This window comes from Rattus norvegicus, chromosome 1 (genome assembly GCF_036323735.1).
Source record: "Rattus norvegicus strain BN/NHsdMcwi chromosome 1, GRCr8, whole genome shotgun sequence".
In the NCBI taxonomy this organism is placed as follows: Eukaryota; Metazoa; Chordata; class Mammalia; order Rodentia; family Muridae; genus Rattus; species Rattus norvegicus.
Window position 1 is genome coordinate 69946209 of NC_086019.1, and position 18585 is coordinate 69964793.

The 18585-nt window shown below is 40.7% G+C and overlaps 1 protein-coding gene and 1 pseudogene across 2 annotated transcripts in view; one reads left to right on the forward strand and one right to left on the reverse strand.

The window, feature by feature from the left end:
• The first annotated feature begins 10756 nt into the window (after positions 1-10756).
• The window catches only part of Zfp53 (zinc finger protein 53), a 30333-nt gene continuing 22504 nt past the window's right edge, over positions 10757-18585 (forward strand). The window contains exons 1-2 of one of the 2 annotated variants that reach the window (NM_001107468.2): positions 10757-10957; positions 12946-13036. In NM_001107468.2, the coding sequence (NP_001100938.1) occupies positions 13003-13036 (34 nt within the window). In that variant the 5' untranslated portion in view covers positions 10757-10957; positions 12946-13002. Of the gene's footprint in view, positions 10958-12945; positions 13037-18585 lie in introns of those variants that run through there. The other variant, XM_063288599.1, reaches the window with a different exon arrangement.
• Rnaseh2b-ps1 (ribonuclease H2, subunit B, pseudogene 1) lies at positions 15003-16225 on the reverse strand (annotated as a pseudogene).

Consider the following 18585-nt stretch of genomic DNA (forward strand, 5'->3'; position numbering starts at 1 on the left):
GGCCCGCAGCAGCTCTCTGCTCCCAGACCCGGTGAGAGAGAGACCCAACCGCCTGGTCAGGTGGGCACTCCTGAGGCTGCAGAGCCGAAGAGACCACCAAAACTGCTCACCCCTGCCCACATCCCTGGCCCAAGAGGAAACTGTATAAGGCCTCTGGGCTCCCGTGGGGGAGGGCCCAGGAGCAGCAGGACCCCTGCCAGAGACACCGCCGGACCCTGAAGGAAACAGACCCGATAAACAGTTCTCTGCACCCAAATCCCGTGGGAGGGAGAGCTAAACCTTCAGAGAGGCAGACAAGCCTGGGAAACCAGAAGAGACTGCTCTCTGCACACACATCTCGGACGCCAGAGGAAAAAGCCAAAGACCATCTGGAACCCTGGTGCACTGAAGCTCCCGGAAGGGGCGGCACAGGTCTTCCTGGTTGCTGCCGCTGCAGAGAGCCCCTGGGCAGCACCCCACGAGCGAACCTGAGCCTCGGGACCACAGGTAAGACCAAATTTTCTGCTGCAAGAAAGCTGCCTGGTGAACTCAAGACACAGGCCCACAGGAACAGCTGAAGACCTGTAGAGAGGAAAAACTACACGCCCAAAAGCAGAACACTCTGTCCCCATAACTGACTGAAAGAGAGGAAAACAGGTCTACAGCACTCCTGACACACAGGCTTATAGGACAGTCTAGCCACTGTCAGAAATAGCAGAACAAAGTAACACTAGAGATAATCTGATGGCGAGAGGCAAGCGCAGGAACCCAAGCAACAGAAACCAAGACTACATGCCATCATCGGAGCCCAATTCTCCCACCAAAACAAACATGGAATATCCAAACACACCAGAAAAGCAAGATCTAGTTTCAAAATCATATTTGATCATGATGCTGGAGGACTTCAAGAAAGACATGAACACACTTAGGGAAGCACAGGAAAACATTAATAAACAAGTAGAAGCCTACAGAGAGGAATCACAAAAATCCCTGAAAGAATTCCAGGAAAACACAATCAAACAGTTGAAGGAATTAAAAATGGAAATAGAAGCAATCAAGAAAGAACACATGGAAACAACCTTGGATATAGAAAACCAAAAGAAGAGACAAGGAGCTGTAGATACAAGCTTCACCAACAGAATACAAGAGATGGAAGAGAGAATCTCAGGAGCAGAAGATTCCATAGAAATCATTGACTCAACTGTCAAAGATAATGTAAAGCGGAAAAAGCTACTGGTCCAAAACATACAGGAAATCCAGGACTCAATGAGAAGATCAAACCTAAGGATAATAGGTATAGAAGAGAGTGAAGACTACCAGCACAAAGGACCAGTAAATATCTTCAACAAAATCATAGAAGAAAACTTCCCTAACCTAAAAAAAGAGATACCCATAGACATACAAGAAGCCTACAGAACTCCAAACAGATTGGACCAGAAAAGAAACACCTCCCGTCACATAATTGTCAAAACACCAAACGCACAAAATAAAGAAAGAATATTAAAAGCAGTAAGGGAAAAAGGTCAAGTAACATATAAAGGGAGACCTATCAGAATCACACCAGACTTCTCGCCAGAAACTATGAAGGCCAGAAGATCCTGGACTGATGTCATACAGACCCTAAGAGAACACAAATGCCAGCCCAGGTTACTGTATCCAGCAAAACTCTCAATTAACATTGATGGAGAAACCAAGATATTCCATGACAAAACCAAATTTACACAATATCTTTCTACAAATCCAGCGCTACAAAGGATAATAAATGGTAAAGCCCAACATAAGGAGGCAAGCTATACCCTAGAAGAAGCAAGAAACTAATCGTCTTGGCAACAAAACAAAGAGAATGAAAGCACAAAAACATAACCTCACTTCCAAATATGAATATAACGGGAAGCAATAATCACTATTCCTTAATATCTCTCAACATCAATGGCCTCAACTCCCCAATAAAAAGACATAGATTAACAAACTGGATACGCAACGAGGACCCTGCATTCTGCTGCCTACAGGAAACACACCTCAGAGACAAAGACAGACACTACCTCAGAGTGAAAGGCTGGAAAACAATTTTCCAAGCAAATGGTGAGAAGAAGCAAGCTGGAGTAGCCATTCTAATATCAAATAAAATCAATTTCCAACTAAAAGTCATCAAAAAAGATAAGGAAGGACACTTCATATTCATCAAAGGAAAAATCAACCAAGATGAACTCTCAATCCTAAATATCTATGCCCCAAATACAAGGGCACCTACATACGTAAAAGAAACCTTACTAAAGCTCAAAACACACATTGCACCTCACACAATAATAGTGGGAGATTTCAACACCCCACTCTCATCAATGGACAGATCATGGAAACAGAAATTAAACAGTGATGTAGACAGACTAAGAGAAGTCATGAGCCAAATGGACTTAATGGATATTTATAGAACATTCTATCCTAAAGCAAAAGGATATACCTTCTTCTCAGCTCCTCATGGTACTTTCTCCAAAATTGACCATATAATTGGTCAAAAAACGGGCCTCAACAGGTACAGAAAGATAGAAATAATCCCATGCGTGCTATCGGACCACCACGGCCTAAAACTGGTCTTCAATAACAATAAGGGAAGAATGCCCACATATACGTGGAAATTGAACAATGCTCTACTCAATGATAACCTGGTCAAGGAAGAAATAAAGAAAGAAATTAAAAACTTTTTAGAATTTAATGAAAATGAAGATACAACATACTCAAACTTATGGGACACAATGAAAGCTGTGCTAAGAGGAAAACTCATAGCGCTGAGTGCCTGCAGAAAGAAACAGGAAAGAGCATATGTCAGCAGCTTGACAGCACACCTAAAAGCTCTAGAACAAAAAGAAGCAAATACACCCAGGAGGAGTAGAAGGCAGGAAATAATCAAACTCAGAGCTGAAATCAACCAAGTAGAAACAAAAAGGACCATAGAAAGAATCAACAGAACCAAAAGTTGGTTCTTTGAGAAAATCAACAAGATAGATAAACCCTTAGCCAGACTAACGAGAGGACACAGAGAGTGTGTCCAAATTAATAAAATCAGAAATGAAAAGGGAGACATAACTACAGATTCGGAGGAAATTCAAAAAATCATCAGATCTTACTATAAAAACCTATATTCAACAAAATTTGAAAATCTTCAGGAAATGGACAATTTCCTAGACAGATACCAGGTATCGAGGTTAAATCAGGAATAGATAAACCAGTTAAACAACCCCATAACTCCTAAGGAAATAGAAGCAGTCATTAAAGGTCTCCCAACCAAAAAGAGCCCAGGTCCAGACGGGTTTAGTGCAGAATTCTATCAAACCTTCATAGAAGACCTCATACCAATATTATCCAAACTATTCCACAAAATTGAAACAGATGGAGCCCTACCGAATTCCTTCTACGAAGCCACAATTACTCTTATACCTAAACCACACAAAGACACAACAAAGAAAGAGAACTTCAGACCAATTTCCCTTATGAATATCGACGCAAAAATACTCAATAAAATTCTGGCAAACCGAATTCAAGAGCACATCAAAACAATCATCCACCATGATCAAGTAGGCTTCATCCCAGGCATGCAGGGATGGTTTAATATACGGAAAACCATCAACGTGATCCATCATATAAACAAACTGAAAGAACAGAACCACATGATCATTTCATTAGATGCTGAGAAAGCATTTGACAAAATTCAACACCCCTTCATGATAAAAGTCCTGGAAAGAATAGGAATTCAAGGCCCATACCTAAACATAGTAAAAGCCATATACAGCAAACCAGTTGCTAACATTAAACTAAATGGAGAGAAACTTGAAGCAATCCCACTAAAATCAGGTACTAGACAAAGCTGCCCACTCTCTCCCTACTTATTCAATATAGTTCTTGATGTTCTAGCCAGTGCAATCAGACAACAAAAGGAGATCAAAGGGATACAGATCGGAAAAGAAGAGGTCAAAATATCACTATTTGCAGATGACATGATAGTATATTTAAGTGATCCCAAAAGTTCCACCAGAGAACTACTAAAGCTGATAAACAACTTCAGCAAAGTGGCTGGGTATAAAATTAACTCAAATAAATCAGTTGCCTTCCTCTATACAAAAGAGAAACAAGCCGAGAAAGAAATTAGGGAAACGACACCCTTCATAATAGACCCAAATAATATAAAGTACCTCGGTGTGACTTTAACCAAGCAAGTAAAAGATCTGTACAATAAGAACTTCAAGACACTGAGGAAAGAAATTGAAGAAGACCTCAGAAGATGGAAAGATCTCCCATGCTCATGGATTGGCAGGATTAATATAGTAAAAATGGCCATTTTACCAAAAGCAATCTACAGATTCAATGCAATCCCCATCAAAATACCAATCCAATTCTTCCAAGAGTTAGACAGAACAATTTGCAAATTCATCTGGAATAACAAAAAGCCCAGGATAGCTAAAGCTATCCTCAACAATAAAAGAACTTCAGGGGGAATCACTATCCCTGAACTCAAGCAGTATTACAGAGCAATAGTGATAAAAACTGCATGGTATTGGTACAGAGACAGACAGATAGACCAATGGAATAGAATTGAAGACCCAGAAATGAACCCACACACCTATGGTCACTTGATTTTTGACAAAGGAGCCAAAACCATCCAATGGAAAAAAGATAGCATTTTCAGCAAATGGTGCTGGTTCAACTGGAGGGCAACATGTAGAAGAATGCAGATCGATCCATGCTTATCACCCTGTACAAAGCTTAAGTCCAAGTGGATCAAGGACCTCCACATCAAACCAGACACACTCAAACTAATAGAAGAAAAACTAGGGAAGCATCTGGAACACATGGGCACTGGAAAAAATTTCCTAAACAAAACACCAATGGCTTATGCTCTAAGATCAAGAATCGACAAATGGGATCTCATAAAACTGCAAAGCTTCTGTAAGGCAAAGGACACTGTGGTTAGGACAAAACGGCAACCAACAGATTGGGAAAAGATCTTTACCAATCCTACAACAGATAGAGGCCTCATATCCAAAATATACAAAGAACTCAAGAAGTTAGACCGCAGGGAAACAAATAACCCTATTAAAAAATGGGGTTCAGAGCTAAACAAAGAATTCACAGCTGAGGAATGCCGAATGGCTGAGAAACACCTAAAGAAATGTTCAACATCTTTAGTCATAAGGGAAATGCAAATCAAAACAACCCTGAGATTTCACCTCACACCAGTGCGATTGGCTAAGATCAAAAACTCAGGTGACAGCAGATGCTGGCGAGGATGTGGAGAAAGAGGAACACTCCTCCATTGTTGGTGGGATTGCAGACTGGTAAAACCATTCTGGAAATCAGTCTGGAGGTTCCTCAGAAAATTGGACATTGAACTGCCTGAGGATCCAGCTATACCTCTCTTGGGCATATACCCAAAAGATGCCTCAACATATAAAAGAGACACGTGCTCCACTATGTTCATCGCAGCCTTATTTATAATAGCCAGAAACTCGAAAGAACCCAGATGCCCTTCAACAGAGGAATGGATACAGAAAATGTGGTACATCTACACAATGGAATATTACTCAGCTATCAAAAACAACGAGTTTATGAAATTCGTAGGCAAATGGTTGGAACTGGAAAATATCATCCTGAGTGAGCTAACCCAATCACAGAAAGACATACATGGTATGCACTCATTGATAAGTGGCTATTAGCCCAAATGCTTGAATTACCCTAGATCCCTAGAACAAACGAAACTCAAGACGGATGATCAAAATGTGAATGCTTCACTCCTTCTTTAAATGAGGAAAAAGAATACCCTTGGCAGGGAAGGGAGAGGCAAAGATTAAAACAGAGACTGAAGGAACACCCATTCAGAGCCTGCCCCACATGTGGCCCATACATATACAGCCACCCAATTAGACAAGATGGATGAAGCAAAGGAGTGCAGACCGACAGGAGCCGGATGTAGATCGCTCCTGAGAGACACAGCCAGAATACAGCAAATATAGAGGCGAATGCCAGCAGCAAACCACTGAACTGAGAATAGGTCCCCTATTGAAGGAATCAGAGAAAGAACTGGAAGAGCTTGAAGGGGCTCGAGACCCCAAAAGTACAACAATGCCAAGCAACTAGAGCTTCCAGGGACTAAGCCACTACCTAAAGACTATACATGGACTGACCCTGGACTCTGACCCCATAGGTAGCAATGAATATCCTAGTAAGAGCACCAGTGGAAGGGGAAGCCCTGGGTCCTGCTAAGACTGAACCCCCAGTGAACTAGTCTATGGGAGGAGGGCGGCAATGGGGGGAGGGTTGGGAGGGGAACACCCATAAGGAAGGGGAGGGGGGAGGGGGATGTTTGCCCGGAAACCGGGAAAGGGAATAACACTCGAAATGTATATAAGAAATACTCAAGTTAATAAAAAAAAATAAAAAAAATAAAATAAAAAAAATCTATAATAGCTTTTGGCATTACTAGGAGTAACAATCCACAGCAAACTCCTTAATCCTCTGCCTCTTATAATATCTCTATCCCATCTTCAAAAATATTCCTTGAGCCTAATATCATAAAAGCTATTCCTCTAGGAGAAAGTGGCTTTCTTTTGAGACAGAGTCTCCCTCTGCATTGCCAGGTGTCTTAGATTATGTATGTGAACCAGGCTGGCCTGGAGCACCAACTTCTCTGTCTGTTTAAATGCTGGATTTGAAGGCTTTCATGACCTTGCCCAACTACATATACCATTTTCTGTGTGTTGGTTTATTTGTAGAGATAGACCTTCACTGTGTAATGTTGGCTGACCTGGAACTCACTCTGTAGGCCAGGTTTGCCTTGAACTCAGAGATCTAACTGCCTCTGCCTCCTGAGTGCTTTGATTGAAGCAGTACTCCACCACTTCCTAGTTTGTAATGACCTAACAGTTTACCCAAGGTAAAAGCACAACATACTTGGTAGAAATGAGATGACAATTAGCGTTCTGTCGATTGACATTAAGACCTCTTTTGCACTAAATTGGAAACTCCAATGGAAATAGGTGAGGTTCCAGATGCATATAGTACACCAAATGTAAACAACATGAAATAAATAATGATGAACAAGACTACAAGTAACAATCTGACTGAAGCAGTATAAAATGCCACCCTTAAAACAACCTCATGCTCTCAGGATTCTCTCAGAATTGCATAGAACTAACAGCAATGTGACCTATCATTGACTTACTTCTTGACATAAAATGGAACACTTCCTGACTCTTACTTGGTTCTAAAGCAGATACTTAGCTGGGCTTGGTGTAGCGTCCCATTAATCCTAGCATCCCAGAGGCAGAGTAGGCTGATCTCAGTGATTTTAGGGCCAGCCTTTCTCAAAAACAAAAATAAATGAATAAATAAAGCCCATTAGATATTTGTACAACTAAAAACAAATTACAGACTGATGTCATAATTTAAAAAAGTGAGTTGGGCATGGGCACCTTTAAATCCAGGTTTACACAGAGAAGCCCTGTCTAGAATGAATGAATGAACTTTATTGTCTATTTCATACTGGCAGATAAATGTATAACACTGTGTGTGTGTGTGTGTGTGTGTGTGTGTGTCTGTGTGTCTGTGTGTCTGTGTTAGTGTGCACATGGGCAGGTACACTTCAAATACTGCCCATCTACCTCCTACCTCTCTACTCTCCTGGTCCATAACTGAAACAGTCACTCTACTGTGTTCATCTCTATTCATACTGCCTAGGGCCCAGTAAGATTAATCAGAGTCATTTTTGAGACTGCGGGTTTGGAGCTATGTGCTGGAACCTGATGTGCTCAGCACAGGATAACAACTAAAGGCAGAGAGCGATTCTTTTCCTCGAATCTATCTATAGCCAACACCTGAGAGGGAAAGTGAGTTGTTCCCTTTCCTAGACTGTGGTGTTCTGTGAGGCCAGTGCAAGTAAGTACATTTGCTGTTGGTCACTGATTACAGTAGTTGTATGGAGTTTAGAGAATGACATGTCTTTCCCTCCTGATATCCTAACCTCTTCTTCCCCATTGTCCTTCCATTCAGCAGTCATAAGCATAAAGCTATAATATATACATACAGAGGACAAGGTGCAGACCTGTGTAAGTCCTGTGCCTGCTACATCAGTCCCTGTGAGTTCACTTGCACTTGACTAGTTCAATCAGAGGGTCTTTTGTCCCGGTGTCCTCCATTTCTCCTGCCTCTTACACTTTTTCTGCCTCATCCTCTGTAAGGTTCCTTGAGCTCTGAGAGGAGGGATTTGATGGAGACTTCCATGTAGACTCTCTCTCCTCTGGATGTCTGACTTGGGCGTCTGCATCTGTTCCCATCTGCAGCTGGAGGAAGCTTTCTTTCATGACTGAATAAGGCACTGTTCTGAATACAGCAGAGTATCATCAGGAGTAATTTTGTTCATACTTCCATTTCTCATTTTACACGAGAAGTGTTCAGTTTTATCCTACGTTTCTGGGAGTTCTAGGCTCTGGGCTTTGGTTAATGTAAGCAGTTTGGGTATGACTTTCACCTTTTGGAGTGACCCTTAAGTCAAATCAGACATTGGTTGGCGACTTGTATAATTTCTGTTCCACCATTGCTGTGCATATTTTGTGGGTAGGACAGATTGTAAGTCACAAGTTTTGTAGCTGGCTGCAGCCATAACTTAAAACTCAAAATCATTACTGCGTTTCACAAACTTTTAATTGTGAGAAAAACTGAAGATATGCAAGCAGAGATTTCTCCCTAAATATACTGAAGATTTGACTGGACATAGCATTTGGAAAATCATTCCTAGATGTCTCTATTCTGTCTTCTCTTTATATACCAAGTACAGTGCTGTGTTAGATGTCTATGTTTTTTTCTGTGGGCTACCTCACAGAACACATGAATTATTATATTCAAGTTAGATTTGGTCACCTGTCTGGGGCAAATGAGATTGCCCAGAAATGTGGAGATGTAGCTACAACCATGGTGGGCAAGTGAATGAACAGGACAAAACAGTCCTCCTACCTGTTGAAACCGTTAGAAAACATTGTTCCTTATTGTACCCAAATTATGGTGACTTAATACTAGTATAAGATAAATTTTATTTGACTATGCTGACATTAGACTAGAATTATTTTTATAAATTTTTAGTTGAACATGAGTCCATGAAGTAGCATTTTTCTGTAATTGCCCTCCTTATATGTAGGTATTCAGATTACATTTTCTTCTCAGTGGATGATAAACAGATATCCTTCTCTTTTTTTTTTTTTTTTTTTTTTTTTTTTTTGGAGCTGAGGACCGAACCCAGGGCCTTGCACTTGCTAGGTAAGCGGTCTACCACTGAGCTAAATCCCCAACCCCTTGACAGATACCCTTCTCATAAATGATATCAGGAGTCACTGTAGAGAGTTGACTTGAATAACTGTATAAGGAAAGTGAAGAAACACAACAGTGTGTGAGGCTCAGACAGTGAAGGAAAGAAATAGCAATAGCTTCCCATTGCAGATCTGCCCCAAATCGTCTAAAACCTCTGACATCTGGCAGAATATTTGCTTTACATCAGTCACTTTGGAAGAATCTAGTAGTTCTCTCTCTCTCTCTCTCTCTCTCTCTCTCTCTCTCTCTGTGTGTGTGTGTGTGTGTGTGTGTGTGTTAGAAAGAAAAAAAAGACTTTGATGCTTTAAACAGGGCCTTTAATTTTCTAATTTTATTTAAAAATTTTTAGACTTCAGAGTTTATCCCCCTCCTGGTCCACCCTCTGACTGTTCCACATCCCATACCCCCCTCCCTCATCAGAGCCTTTACTACTACAAAGCCTGGGTCACTAGTACACAAGTATTGTGAATCTGAGTTGCGTTAAACTCTTCTTCCTCAATTTCTGAGATAAAATATTTAAAATAGAAACATATACCCTGAATATAATCAATTACTGAGCTGCATCCTAAAGCTGATTACTGTTTTCTCAATTATTTGTTTCAGCTTCCTAGAATACTGTCACCCTGTTTTTCTGACTATCCATGCAATTATAGTGTAAGAAAATGTTAACTCCCCAGAGGTCTGCTTAAAAATCACAACAGTGTAAGTAATAAAAACATAAAGTTAAGAAACTTGAGAAAGCTTTTAATGAAGTTTCACTCTTAGAAAATACCTCAGTTTATACTAAACTAAAATTCTGCAAAAGTAACTGAGACCATTGATGTGGATCATAGACACCACAAGTGGGTATGACTTTTCAGTGGCTTCCACCTTTGGAGTTTGCAACGTGTTACTGATACAGTGAAAGCTGTTCTTTAGGTAGGAGTTTTCTTTATTTTGAGACAGAGACTATGTTCCACATTCCTGAAAGGTCTCTCCCCAAATCAAAATATGGTTTTGTCTTCTCGCGTTTGTGTTTTAATAGATGGCGCTCTGGCATCTGAATTGAGCCCTGTTGCTCTTCGGTATACATTATACAGTCCAGAGGCTGTTAGTCCAATGTGTTAGGCTGCCTACTTTACATAATGAGTTCAGAACTCATTATGGGGGTCAAATACAGGGGTGCTGCGATCTGTCAGCTCCAGTTCTGGTCTAGCTGGCATCAAACATGTGGGGAGACTGTGCTTAGGGAGTGCAGGTCAGCCTGACTTCTGGAGCTGCGAGGAAGGAAGCCTTAGACCGAGTGGGAGGGACCGATTCCCGTGGGGCGGGGCCACTCACCCGGAAACAGAGGATGGGAGGATGCTACACATTGGATAGGTGTAAAGGAAGGGTGTGGAGTGGGCGGGTGTAGAAGAGTGACGAGCACGGTGCTGGGATGCAAAGTGTGTGAGCTTAAGAAATTGAGACTATAGAGTCAGAGCCAGAAGTGTCATTTTCCGACCTAGGGCCTGCACCGTGCGGAGAGCACAGGGCCCGTGTCTCGCGGGACCCGTGAACTCCCCTAAGTCACTGGTACCAGGAGGGGTATCCTGGGAGAATCAGCAACTCATCGACAGGAACCCCAGCCCAGCGGCCCTGGAACCCCCAGGTCAGAGTAACTGCGGGGCTGGAGAACGGGCGGGAGCGGAGCAGAGTATGATCAGAGTCTACACTACTCATAAGGAATACAGCTCTCAAAATTGTGCTGTGGATGTCTTACCCTCTTCGATAAATTTTCAATAATATTAACTGGATAATGCGATTTTTAATTGACCGTCTAGCCTCCAGATATTCTCCTAAGAATTATCTAGTAGAACATATAAATTTGTCTGTTGATATTTGCAAACGCTGTTCTATTTGCTATGGTGGAAAGGCCAAAGCTCTTGAAATTTGTGATCATCTATGCTAAGTTCCGTATTCTACCACTTCCCTGTTCAAGAGAGTGGCATATGGACCTAGGGACTTGGATTCCCCTAGAGTTTTTAGGTATTAGTCATTAAAGGAACACCTGCAAATTTAATTGAGAGTACAATTTATTGTGAGTTCCACAGGTATGGATGTAAACATTAACTTTTAAAAGTCAACGTTTTATCCACCATTAACTGTCCATCTAAAATTGTGTATGCACTCAGTGATGTAAATACAGCACTGTGAAAAGCACTGTGCTGCCAGGCTTGGCGACACTCATCTCTTATCTCAGCACTCCGGAGACAAAGGCAGGTGGATCTCAGTGAGTTAGTTGTAGGCCAACCAGGTCTACACAGTGAGTTTCAGGACTACCACAGCTACGTTGTGAGACCCTGTCTCCAAAAACTTAAATATAAATACAACAATAAGGAAAACAAGGGGAAGGAAGAAGGAAGTTTAGGAGGGAGGAAAGGAGGGAAAAAAGGAAGGAAGGAAGGCAGGTGAGACAAGAAAAAGAAAAAAAAATGTGTCTTCTTGTTTTGAATACTTAATTGTGCAAATCGAGCCTGGAAAACCACAGTATGCATTTGAAGGAATCAGGTCACGGGATTTTCACAGTTAGCCAGGGCATTATAAACCAGCGTTTAGTGGAGGCACACACCTTTAATCCGAGCACTTCAGAGGCAGAGGCAGGTAGATCTTGGAGTTCTTTGCCAGCCTGGTCTACAGAGTGAGTTTAAGGACAGCCAGGGCTACACAGAGAAACCCTGTTTTGCAGGAAAAGAAAGAAAGAGAGGGAGAATGAAACAAAATTAAAAGGCATTAATTGTAGTATAGGATAATATTAGAAATAGTCTTGTGAATAATTATAACTCATCTACATCAGAAAACTATCTGCAATCCTCTTTTCTTAATAGTTCAAGAAAAGCATTCTGTCCCTGGATACATGACCAAACTGTTATGTAGAAGTTACCGTGTAGACCAGGCTGGACTGGAATTCACAGATTTCCACCCATCTTTATCTCCTCAGTGATCACATTAAAGTTGTGCACCAGCAGGAATGTTCAAACTGTTATCTTTAATTCTGTGGTCTGTTGACAATCAGTGGTGGCCGTGGACTTCTGCCAGGAGGAGGGGCAATGCCTTGTGCCTGCTCAGAGGTCTCTGTACAGAGACTGCATGTTGCAGAATTAGATGAGTCTGATTTCTGTGGGTGAGAATAATTTGCTTGCTTTCTCCCTTGCTTTTTCTTGGGTTCTTGGCAAATTAGACTGCAAGTATGTGAGATTTGTGTGACTATGTCTTGCATTCCACTGAGTAAGGCCGAATCCTCAGAGGAACAAAAACAGATTTCAGGAAATGTTTTCTCCTTTAGTGTGTTCCTTTTGGGGAGTATAAGGCTTCATCAGTTTTAGTCCAGAATAAATTTATAACCTCACTAGTATATACTATTCACATCCCCATCATTCAGTTCCATTTCTGCCCCTGAGATTAAACTGAATTGTGATTGGAAGTGAGGTTCAAGTTATGGAAACTGAAAATACTTTTAAAATATTTTCAGTATTCCAACACTACATACATGACTGTAGAATCCTAAATTTTGTTTCTCTTAACTTACTGGGCACAGTAGTATGTAATACTACTTTCTGAATTCAGGTACTTTCTGAAGAATCTCTTTCTCATGTGCAGGGCTCACTGACCACCTAGACCTGCTCTCCTGTGGTACAGAACAAAGAGACCTGGACGATGGAGAGGGAAGAGACAGTAGCTAAGGATCCAGGTATCTTGGAGGATTGTTGAGGGAATGGCAAGGGGTTCAAGTGACTGTGGAAGTGGGACATGAAATCAGTTTTGTCACATTCTGTTTCACTAGCAATAATTCTGGAGACTTCCTCTGAAAAAAATCTCCTCAGGATTATCCTATTTTAGAAGTGAGAAGACTTTCTACAGAAGAATTGATACTCGAAGGGAAATAAAAATTTATTTGACTGTGCATAGAATGATGCCGTCCTTATTCCATGCACATCACTGATCAGGTCTACATACCAATATTAAATGGTTTTCATCTCAGTGATTTCAATATATTATAGAATGATGAAAATTAATACCTCTAGGTTTATGTGTTTTAAGAAATTTTGAGCACATTCTAGCACATTCTCTACATTTTCTTCATTCTGAAAATAATACCAACTGAGTTTTGATAAGAATCAAGAAATTATTTGCAGACTATTAAATTCTGTCTATTCTGTCTTCCCATGGACATCTATTGTCTGTTGTCCTGACAATTCTAAGTGGTTTCCATTGCTGTATTTGTTAATATACTTTGAGATCACCTTTACGTGAGACATTTTTTCTGTCTCTTTACTGTTCCTTGGTACTATAGGATTATTTTCAGTAAAATATGCAAATAGGATTATATGAATTAGTTTAACAGGAATCAGTTGGCATCTGAAAGCAAATGGCCTTCCTTCTAGGTTGTCTCCTCAGGTTGAAAAGAACATGGTCATTTTCACATGTTTAATGTAGTCTTCTGTTTGTGTCTGCTGGGGATGTCTGCATTCTGGGTTTTGTGACATGTACCTGTGTTGATCAAGGACTATCTAGTGGACCATTTTATCATTTGCTAATACTCTTTATTTTGTATTTTAATACTTTTGTCTTTTTTGTCACTATTATAATTATGATCATCAGTTGTCTTTACTGCTCCCTATAGTCATAGCCTTTAAAACATTTTTTTAGGCCAGGGTGTGGTAGTGCAAGTCTTTAATCCTAGCACTTTTGAGGAAGAGGCAGGCAGATCTCTATGAGTTCTAGGCCAGCGTCATCTGTCGAGTAAGTTCCAGGACAGCCACAGCTACATAGAGAAACCTTGTCTTGAAAAAATATATATTACTGTTCAATATCTTGTATCTTTAGATATGAAATGGATTTTTTGATAGAAAATATGTATTTTACTTTAAGCTGTCAATTTTTTTGGATACTGTGCTCCCTTTACATCTTTGGTTTAGGGAATATTACCCATTTACATTTCAGGAAAATGCTGAAAAGATACATTTGCTACTATTTAGTAACACGAGTGTGGATAGTGACTAGAGATTGGAATCTCTGTATATTGAATTTACAGTATCTTATGGCCTATAATGTAGAGCTTTTTTAATATGTACATATTGGCCATCGCAAGTGCTATTGAGCATTTGTTTGCTTATTTATTGATTATATTATCATTTGTTTCCTTTCTAGTGTTTTGATCGATTCTGGATTCTTATCCATTATTCTGTAAATAGATTGCTAAGGAGTGTATCTACCGTGCATTGTGTCTCTTTATACTTTCAGTTATTGGTATTTTCCTGGATGTTTTTCATTTTACACAATACTATTTGTCAGTTGCTCCTCTTCTACCAAGTGTTTCCTCCTTCTTATTATTTTGGAGTTTACAGTTTCAATCATACATGAAGGTCTGTGATTCTAGGAGAGACTTAGACTTAGGTTTTTATGTATGTTTTTATGTAAGGATGGATAATTTTCCCAGTGCCACTATTTGAGGAGGCTGTCTAGCTGCAACCCATGCTTGAGGTAAACATGATTGTAGTCATGTGGTCATTGCTATTGGGCAGGTACAAGGTCTGCTGCTCCACTACATTGGGCTGATCTAGAATCACACTAGGATAGCTAAAACATTGCAACCTTTTCCTGAGGTTGTTCTGTACCCAGGAAATTTCTGGGTCAATATAAATTTTGGGTTTTTCTTTCCTAATTCTCTGAAGATTATTGTGGGAAGTTTAATTGTAATGCTAGTAGAACTGAAGATATAAATCACTTTCACATATATAGCAAATTTCACAATAGTATACCCCATTCTTTTTTTTCTTTTTTGTTTTTACATTTTTTATTATTTTTTAAATTTTTTTTCTGTTTCACTGGATTTTCTTTTCTTTTCTTTTTTTTTCTTGGGGGGTTCTTTTTTTCGGAGCTGGGGACCGAACCCAGGGCCTTGTGCTTCCTAGGCAAGCGCTCTACCACTGAGCTAAATCCCCAACCCCTGGATTTTATTTTCAATGTTTCAAATCTTTCCAGTTTTTTTTAATTTTTTGCACCAAAAAAAGTATCAATACTTTTCATTCTGCTCTTGTCAACTTTAGCCAAAGCCTTCTGAGCTGCAGTCATTTTGCTATTTTTCTTGCCGTTCTTCAAGTCCTTAGTGTTAAACTTAGTGTAATCTTCTTCTGCTTCTACAGGCTCATCTGATAACTTTAGTCTTTGTGGGGGGGTATTGCAGGGAGGCTGGAGGTTCTGGAAGCTTCAAGAACTTGGATAAATCGTCACTTAATTCTTTAGGGATGTAATCAGAGATCAGACCGTAGGCATATCTAACATAGTCTTCTTTGTCCCTGGAAACCTGAACACCAGATAAATATGCAGAAGACTGTATTCGGGCTCCAACATTGACATTATTGGCTTTCAGTGCTGCCACGGTTTGGTTGACCTTCTTCTCCATCCACTTCAGTGTCTTCTCCGTGCTGTATATATAGTACTTCTTGCTGTTCACTTCTTTTTCCTCTGTCACATGCCGAAGTGACTTCTCAAGTTCAGGAAATCTCAGCAGCAAGGTGCAATCTGGAAACATGTCATCCACTACAACCTGATCCAAGGGCTGATACTTCCCCCTCTTTGCCAGCCTTTATGTGATAGTGAAGGAGCAGAAATAAAGGGTCCATGGGTGTGGCAAAGTAGAGAAGGCCCCCAGATTGAACTGATTGATTTATAAACCAAGCTTCTGTAGACACGCATCAATTAAGTAAGGGGCTCCTTCTGCTGAGTGCGGGTTGACCAGCTTTACAAACAGGAGGCCGCTCTTCAACTTCTTCAAGGCATCTTTTAAATATTCTGGAAGTAGGAACACTAGCTGCCTAGCAGCCAAGTCCCCGTGGTCCCAGCCTCCGGCCATGTCGCACGCCGCCGGAAGTCTTAATTTTTTTTATCATATATTTCTTTATTTACATTTCAAAGGTTATTCCCCTTCCCGGTTTCCTGTCCATAAGCCCACATTCCCTCACCTGCCCCTCCCCCATATGGGTAGTCCCCCTATACATCCCCCTTATTGCCCTCCCCCATATTCCCCTGCACTGGGGGTGCAACCTTGGCAAGACCAAGGACTTTGTCTTCCACTGGTGGCCCAACAAGGCTATTCTCTGCTACATATGCAGTTGGAGCCCTGGGTCAATCCATGTATAGTCTTTCGGTAGTGGTTTAGTCCCTGGAAACTCTGGTTGGTTAGCATTGTTGTTTTTATGGGGTTGCAAGCTCCTTCAACTTTTTTTTTCTTTTTTTCCGAGCTGAGGACCGAACCCAGGGCCTTGCACTTACAAGGCAAGCGCCCTACCACTGAGCTAAATCCCCAACCCCCCTCCAACTCTTTCAATACTTCCTCTAATTCCCCCTCAAGGGGGTCTTATTCTCAGTTCACTGGTTTGCTGCTAGCATTGACCTCTATATTGGACATACTCTGGATGTATCTCTCAGGAGAGATCTATATCCAGTCCCTTTCTGCATGCATTTTTTAGCTTCATCAATCTTATCTAGTTTTGGTGGCTGTATATATATATGGGCCACAAGTGTGTCAGGCTCTGAATGGCCATTCCTTGAGTTGCTGCTCTAAACTTTGCTTCCATATCCCCTCCTATGAATAGTTTTTCCCCTTTTAAGAAGGAGTGGGAGCATCTGCATTTTGGTCATCCTTCTTGTGCTTCCTGTGGTCTGTGTAGATTGCATCTTGGGTAATTTTAGCTTTTTGGCTAACATCTACTTATCAATGAGTGCATACCAAGTGTGTTTTCCTGTGATTGAGTTACCTCACTCAGGATGATATTTTTCTAGTTCATTCTATTTGCCTATGAATTTCATGAAGTCATTGTTTTTGATAGCTGACTAGTACTCCGTTGTGTAGATGTACCACATTTTTTGAATCCATTCCTCTGTGGAAGGGCATCTGGGTTCCTTCCAGCTTCTGGCTATTATAAATAAGGCTGCTATGAACATAGTGGAGCACGTGTCTTTGTTGTATGTTGGAGCATCTTTTGGGTATATGTCCAAGAGAGGTATAGCTGGCTCTTCAGGTAGTATAATGTCGAATTTTCTGAGGAACGTCCAGACTGATTTCCAGTATGGTTGTACCAGTTTGCAATCCCTCCAACAATGGAGAAGTGTTCCTCTTTCTCCACATTCTCGCCAGCATCTGCTGTCACCTGAGTTTTTTATCTTAGCCATTCTGACTGTTGTGAGGTGGAATCTCAGGGTTGTTTTGACTTGCATTTCCCTGATGACTAAGGATGTTGAACATTTCTTTAGGTGCTTTTTGGCCATTTGATAATCCTCAGCTGATAATGTTTTGTTTAGCTCTGTACCCCACTTTAATAGGGTGATTTGGCTCTCTGGAGTCTAACTTCTTGAGTTCTTCATATATTTTAGATATTAGCCCTCTATCAGATGTAGGATTGGTAAAGATCTTTTCCCAATCTGTTAGTTGCCATTTTGTCCTAATGACAGTGTCTTTGCCTTACAAAAGCTTTGCAGTTTTATGAGGTCCCATTTGTCGATTGTTGATCTTAGAGCATAAGCCATTGGTGTTTTGTTCAGGAAATTTTCCCCAGTGCCCATGTGTTCGAGATATTTCCCCACTTTTTCTTCTATTAGTTTGAGTGTATCTGGTTTGATGTGGAGGTCCTTGATCCACTTGGACTTAAGCTTTGTACAGGGTGATAAGAATGGATTGATTTGCATTCTTCTACATGCTGACCTCCCATTGAACCAGCACCATTTGTTGAAAATGCCATCTTTCTTCCATTGGATGGTTTTAGCTCCTTTGTCAAAGATCAAGTAGCTATAGGTGTGTGGGTTCATTTCTGTGTCTTCAATTCTGTTCCACTGATCTACCTGCCTGTCTCTATAACAATACCATGCAGTTTTTATCACTATTGCTCTGTAATACTGCTTGAAGTCAGAGATAGTGATTCCTTTACTGTTGAGTATAGTTTTCGCTATCATGGGCTTTTTGCTATTCCAAATGAATTTGCAAATTGCTCTTTCTATCTCTATAAAGAATTGAGTAGGAATTTTGATGGGGATTGCATTGAATCTGTAGATCGCTTTTGGCAAAATGGCCATCTTTACTATATTAATCCTGCCAATCCATGAGCATGGACGATCTTTCCGTCTTTTGAGATCTTCTTCAATTTCTTTCTTCAGAGATTTGAAGTTCTTGTCATACAGATCTTTCTCTTGCTTGGTTAAAGTCACACCAAGATATTTTATGTTATTTGGGACTATTATGAA